General features: G+C 41.9%; 2 protein-coding genes across 2 annotated transcripts in view; both read left to right on the forward strand.

Annotated features, from left to right (window-relative positions):
* Window positions 1-215: 215 nt before the first annotated feature.
* T265_13553 (hypothetical protein) lies at window positions 216-5949 on the forward strand (the record flags this gene model as incomplete). The annotated part of the gene is made up of 6 exons (XM_009169436.1): window positions 216-345; window positions 2219-2346; window positions 3466-3751; window positions 4195-4323; window positions 4995-5206; window positions 5944-5949. Coding segments are annotated over 6 exons (891 nt in total), but the record flags the coding sequence as incomplete, so codon positions are not given.
* Window positions 5950-5979: 30 nt separating this feature from the next.
* The window catches only part of T265_04646 (hypothetical protein), a gene marked incomplete at both ends in the record, with an annotated part of 13709 nt that continues 12643 nt past the window's right edge, over window positions 5980-7045 (forward strand). The window contains 2 exons of the mRNA XM_009169428.1: window positions 5980-6190; window positions 6823-6951. Coding sequence (XP_009167692.1) covers window positions 5980-6190; window positions 6823-6951 — 340 coding nt within the window. The remainder of the gene's footprint in view (window positions 6191-6822; window positions 6952-7045) is intronic.

The raw sequence follows: 7045 nt of genomic DNA on the forward strand, positions 1-7045 counted from the left end.
GTTTTCAGCAACCTTGTGAGTAGTTTCCTCTATCAACATATACTGCGATATCTAGAATATCGTGTCAACTAAATCACGAGGCGGCCTGTGTGCAGCACATTCAGTTATAGAATAACATAAACGAGAGATTCAGTTGAGTCTCTCATGAAGACCAAATTATTTTTTGAAACTGAGTGTATTTCTCCAATACCACTTCGTTTCTGACCTCATTTCAGGTCCTGTTGAAACGACGTGACTTCAGCTTATTCATCCATCCAGTTTTGTTTGAAGACGCCGGGGAGTATCGGTGTGCGATCACGCTAAAAAATAACGTGTACATACGGACCGTCACTCTTAAGGTCCTCCGTAAGTCCAAGTTTGCAAATTCTGATGGTGATTCTCCTTAATCAACTTCCGTTATCATTTTCCGTGTTTCTATGTAAAAATTTGATGGAACTGAAGCAAATCACTTTTTTGTGGAGTAGTATTTTGGCCGTGTAGTTCTCCTTAACTCGAATAAGTTATAATCAAACTATAGTCGCCCTCTGGCAGGAACTCAGCGGTAGCTTGCCAACAGGTCTATGAAAAATGATCCAAAGTGTCGCCATAAGGCTAAAAACCTCCGGTTGTCAACGCACCAGCGTATGCTGAACACATCCGTATTTATACTTTTTTCAAGGCAATGATCTGTTCTCTCCCAGATGATTTATGCAGATTACTGGATTTCTCAAGTGTCCACCCTCTGAGTGACGCTGCTTCTTTATTTAGACAGTAAAAGCAACCGGTTATTTTATAATTATGGCTTATTAAAAGCTGGTTTATTATTTAGCAACAAGAAGCACATATCAGGCGAACAAGCAGCTCTGTAGAGCTCCAGAAATTAGGAGTCGAAACACATACATAATCGATGACTGCGTCTCTGAGTTTGGCTGCTGAATTCCAACCAAAGGAATATCTATTCATTAGGCATACTAGGAATTCCCATCTCAGGGCCTAGGACCTTTAGTTGTTTACTAAACACAGGGTTCCAATTCTTCTTAATTAAGCAATTGTAACTTTCAAGTTACCGTTTAACACTGGTGAACATGGTTCTAGACAACTAGAAAACCACTATCATGTTCTGAACTCCTGCCAGAGGCACACTCCGAACAGAATCAGATGGAACAAGGTTTTTCTCTCTTAGTCAAGGTCACTACCATAAAATATATTCTGTTTTATACCGGTGAGTGTGCGGCTAACAACTGCCTTAAACTAACCTACGAAGATCAAGTACGAACTAAGGAAGGGTCATTCCGACATTTGAAGCACGGACAGACACGAGCAGTCCAGCGATATGAGCAACAATGAAACAAAACAACAAAGTGAGTGAATCACGACTGGGAAAATTTTGACTAAAATATTGAAGCAAGACGGTGTTACTCTGGTCATGTTCTTGCATATAGTGCAGCGCTCCAACTGAAAACGCCATGCTATGTCACTGTTTGTTGCATTACCTAATGTCGAAAGACAGCACGGAGGGGCTGACCCTTCACTATCCATGCCGTGAAGTCCCATGTGTTGCTTTCGTAAATTTCCTCAATACATAGACTTCAGAATGCTAAAACAAGTGTTAGAATCTTCTTGAACCTCTCATATGGTTATGGGTCGATCACGGCTTTCGATTAGTTTTTATTTAAATTGGAGCATATTCGACCTTCTTTAGACATCTTATCATCTTGTGTACTCGACTATTCGTATTGCCGATTCAGAAGACCTGTCTAGCTTGCGATATTTCGCTATTAATAGAGCCTGACAGAAAACATGGTAGAGAAACGCTGCTTCGGTCGATCCGTGAATACTACTCACAGTTGCACTCGTATGTAATCGACCTTCACTATATAAAAGGCTTTCTGAGAGCCTCATAGATCAATCAATGAGTCACCGAGAATATTGGTTTACACACAAACAGAGATCGTACTTGAAATGTTGAGGTGACTTCCAACGTTCAATAATATCCAAAATTGTCAGTAATACATTGAGTTTTTATGGAGAATACTTTGAGTTTACCGAAATCAAGCAGATCAGCAGAGTTAATAAGGACGATGTGCCTATTTGTCAGAGTGGTCATGTTCAACCGCCTTTGATTTTAAAACTAAAAGTTCCACTAAATGTTCTTCCTCCCTTTTACTATTTTCCTGGTAACATTTCCTTGTTTATTCGCAATGCACTACTCAAAAGTTTGGTGAAAATTCTTCGACAGCCCACGACCTGTTTCGCCCTTCTTGGGACTCATTAAGTGGGCGCGGTCCCCGAGTTTTTGTCAACTTAATGTTCTACTCCAAACCAAATTGCACGAAATTGGCGGAATACACTCATTTGCAAACTATTGTTTTCGCACGGGGTTCGCAGATTTTAACATATTTAGCCCATCTATCTCTGGGACAGAGCTCACTCGCAGACGATCTCACGTAACTTCAGAACGAAGCGAGCTGAAGCGTTGTCACATCGCAGAAACTGTCGGTGAATTAATTTTAACATTTTAGCCCATCTATCTCTGGGACAGAGCTCACTCGCAGACGATCTCACGTAACTTCAGAACGAAGCGAGCTGAAGCGTTGTCACATTGCAGAAACTGTCGGTGAATTACAACTTTCAGGAACCACGAAAGATAGTACATCATTGATGAATAAGATCTGAATCTGCTCTGAAGTGAATATGATGTACACGCGGTGCACACTGTGCCTTGTTATTCGTGGAACGGACCCACGGTCTGTTGGAATACTTTACGCCTATCCCGTCCGAAGACTTGTAAGTGTCACCATTGTGTCCAACATGACGACCCTGCGGAATGTTTATCGGAGGCGAGATATAACCAAAGCACATTTGGTGAAAACCTTAACTCCTCAAGCGTGGCTCTTTGACGTGATGGTACAATTGCTCTGAACACACGCCACTCTCCAAACTTGTGGAAGGCAGTACGGTAAACTGCGGAAAGTTTCACCAACCTGAGAGCCCCTTTGAATCTGCTGTGCTACAGCACAAAACGGACTACTTACAATGTCCATTAGTAAGCCCCGCTTAGGCAGTAGACGTCAAACACTTGCTTTTGGACAAAAGTTCACAAAATTTAGTGTTCAGATGTGGTTTGGCGGTGCAGACAGCATTCCATACAGGCTCGTCACGTTGAAGGGATAATGAACTGGTATCTGTTCTACTTTCTTTTATCTTCACACAGAGTCAAGTCGTCACTCTGCACATTTGGAACTGAAGATATGCAAACGTAATAGACCTCGACATACGCGTCTGTATAAGGATATTTAGTAAAACACTTGAAAATATAGCGAGCAGTCAGTATTTTGAGCAGAGTTGCCACCCGGGCAACTCAGCTTGATAGCTCCTCGGTTGTAGCCACCAAATTGGAGATTCTGTCCATTAAAATGTAACACTTCGTAATGTTTCAACCCTTGCCGTTTTCGTTTGGTTGTTTTCAATCTTCTGAATACTCAGGCTGTTGACACTGCTGGAGATTACTTTAATCGTTTTTTTCATTATTTCAATTATATCTATGTTATCCAAGTTCCCCCAAAGATCACGCGATCACCAGTCCCATTTCTCAAAGTTGATGAAGGGGCGAGTCTGGAAATTACCTGCGCTGCAAAGGGATATCCAAACCCTCAAACAAAATGGTTCGTGAGCAAGAGATCTCCAAACATGTTTGCAAGACCAGATCAACGGAACCAAACATTTCAAGACTTGATACCAGTAACAGAAAAGTTTTCTGATTTTGCCGGGCGTAAGTATGATTGCATGTTGTAAAAGACATTGTTGTTCGTTATCCCAGAAAAATTCGTTTTTCATTTTTACTATATTGATGATATTTTCTCTTTTTTAGTAATATAATAAGAGGTAAATATGCTACATTTCCGTTTACAATCGGCAATGTGTTGCTTCGATAAAATTTACGCCGCTGGTAACTGACTTTTCGTTGTGAGAATCAAAGACTAGCGCTATACCTGCAAGCGCTCTGGAAAATTTTCCTTCTATTGTTGAATTTTAATTGGTTAATATCTCCACTGGACTCCTGCGTATTTTATTTGCAGATTTTGTAAAATGATTCTACGAGTCCCGAAGCCAAACACGTTTGAAACGGATTTGTGTTCTACACAAATTTCTTCATAACCGTCTATAATCGTTTGTCTTTGTTTCCGTCCTGTGTCCCTACCCCCCACCCACTAGAGATTCTTTCTCTAAACGGTACACTTTGGATCACCAAGTTACACCGCAACATGAATGGTTACCTTGTTTGTGTGGCACAGAACGGCGTCCTTCCAGACGACACGACAACGCTAGAGCTGTCAGTAAGATGTGAGTTCTGCGAAAGAAATTGTAGTTTCATACCGCTACTGTTTATTTTGTTGCCACTCAAAAAATTGTGGCTTTTCAAATTGACAAGCTTAACTAGTTATCTTTGGTAATCAAGACCCCACTTCGAAGCTGGCGCATGCTTTCAGGTAGATCAGGAACCACACAACGCCAGACGTCTTATGAATTCAATCCAGTTCAGTACCCTTCAGTCATCGTCCTTACAGCCCGTTTTCGGTATTAAAACCCTCTCTCCACCTTACTAAGGTTTAACAAGGTTCACCGGGTAGATCATTCCCCATAAAATGGTTTTTTTCTCAAATTTTGTCTTCAATTTTATTGATTATCGCTCATTAATTAAATGAATTTAATATAAAAGACAACTTCTCAAGCAAGCTGGGCCTTGATCAGAATATTCTCTTCTGATCTACTGATCAACCAGAATGCTTTTACAGCTTTTGTTTTCGAAAGGGTTGCAGGAATCTTTTCAAGCTAAACTCCAAATGAATCCACTCCAGTTCTCAAGTTTGCAAAATTATTTCATAGATTGTTCGAACAATTCTCATCAGGTAACAGTTGAAAATGTTTGATAAGATCTTCGACTTACTGACGTCTAGTTTGGGTCAGAAAACAAGAGTTTGTCAAGAACGTATTGTTTTATCTATTCTTGAAAGGGGGCGAGATGGCCGAAGTCCCCGAATTTACTGACCGGAAGGTCCGTGGTTTGAGTCCGACCTCCGCCACTAGACTTCCCCTGTCTAGGCTTCGGCAACCTGGCAGTATCCCAGCCCTCGTGCTTCCTTCGGGTAGCATGGCAGCTAGGCACCGGGAGGGTGTTGCAGCTGAACGCTTTTTTTATCCTTCAAAGGCTTCAGACTACGTTACAGTAAATTTTCCCGAAGCGTACAACTTTCTTTCTAATCCCGTCTGAGTTGGTGCTGAGCCGTTTTTATCATCCACGACATTATGGATAGAAGTTTCACAAAAGTACTGATCCAACCATATTTACTGTTATTCACCACATACCTAAAGCTGTGTCTTATCGAAGAGAGACATACTGGTGTGACGGTGATACTACTGATGGGAGGGTACGCGAGTAGAATGTTTTCTCGTAAATCTGCTTTGCATCTCTTGAAAAGTGAGATCTATTAGGGAGTTTGTGGAGTCGCCTTGTAGCATCTGCTTGGGTTTGAGCAACAGTCAATGAATATCCAGGGACATTCAGAAAGGTGCGTTCAAGGAGAAGATGATTATTCCGTTTTTGTAAACAAGATGCATATGAGAGTTTTGTTTCCCTGTCCAATAGTCTGTAACTGCTCAGTTGACATTTTCCAACAAGTAAGTCCGCAAGGAAGGCCTTCTTCCTTTCACTGGTACCATTGTGCTAAGCATGAAGTCAAACAGCCAACACATAACAGGTTTTATGGAACAAAGCGGCAAGTTGTATAGGGTCGGGGACGGTTCATAAGAGAGGAAGACTGCTGGCAACGACAGGCTACCCGCATATCTCCAAAGTGCCATCATCCGGTTCTACCTTTTCCTCACTTGGTAGTTTCCTGATAACACCGTATGACGTACTAGTAGTCGGATATTAAAAAACCCAGATTCTATGCTGTGTGTCAGCAGTAATCATCCGAACTCGTTACGCAAACTCAACGCATGCAAATAAATTCTTCCTTCCAAACAGTCCCTCCAGATATACAAATGGCCAACCGCGTGATCAAACAGAGCCTTGGTATGAATACGGTTCTTTCTTGTACCGTGTTTGCGAATCCTCCGGGGACTGTCCAGTGGTATTTCAATCAGAAAACGAGAATTATCGCCTCTAGCTGTGATATTCTGTCAAACGAGGAGAAGAAACACTGTTTGCGTAAGTCGTTCCTCTGGCAATACGTGTCTAGCCAGACTGGTGTTCGATTATCACGAATGTGTTGAAAATTTAGCTAGATGAATCGCTTGTGGACTAGCCTTATCGAACATCACCGAACAGGGCAGAGCAGAAGAAACCAGCAAAGTTTCAAGGAGCTACAGTCGCTTGTTTCTGAGAGATCACACCAAGGCTCTTAGCCGGAATGTTCTATGAAGGAACTAGCTCTCATTGTGCAATATAGACCAACGAATGGAACATGTTTTTCAGCAGAGTCCTCCAAAAAACTAGTTAGTTTTCCAAATCTTACAGCTAGAAGTGTCCACGCTCTTGATGGCTGTTTGTAAGCTGCTGAAAATGTTTCCCTTGATCAGCATAAACAAACAATTTTTGGGTACATTGATGGGTAACGAGGTTCTATAAGTATTTGTTCTAACTGCAAAGACACTGAGTACCGATAGGCCAATTCTTGATTTCTCCCGGTTAACGTGTTCCTCCGTCTTACATCCAGCGTTATCGAGTGCAGTTATCAACTATTTGATGCAAGCGCTAAGACTCGCTTGCCGCGGGCCACTGTACTTGTAGTGCAATTGTCTAAAATGTAAGAGGTATTACGCTGCGTTCATAAACGCTAGTTTATTGGTTGCTGATCAGATGGCTGTTGATTAGTTCGCCGAGTTTGGCAATTGGCTTGCAAACGTTTCGTCACCATACGAGGAGACATCATCAGCGCGCAGTTGGGGGAGTACTTCTTCCTTGCCTGCGTGTGTTTATATAGCAGTCAAAGGCCATCTGTTATCTTCTGACGTGATTGGCTGCCTGAAGTGTAACGAGTCTAGTGAATCTATTGGTCCGTTT

This window comes from Opisthorchis viverrini, assembly GCF_000715545.1.
Source record: "Opisthorchis viverrini unplaced genomic scaffold opera_v5_78, whole genome shotgun sequence".
Lineage (NCBI taxonomy): Eukaryota > Metazoa > Platyhelminthes > Trematoda > Opisthorchiida > Opisthorchiidae > Opisthorchis > Opisthorchis viverrini.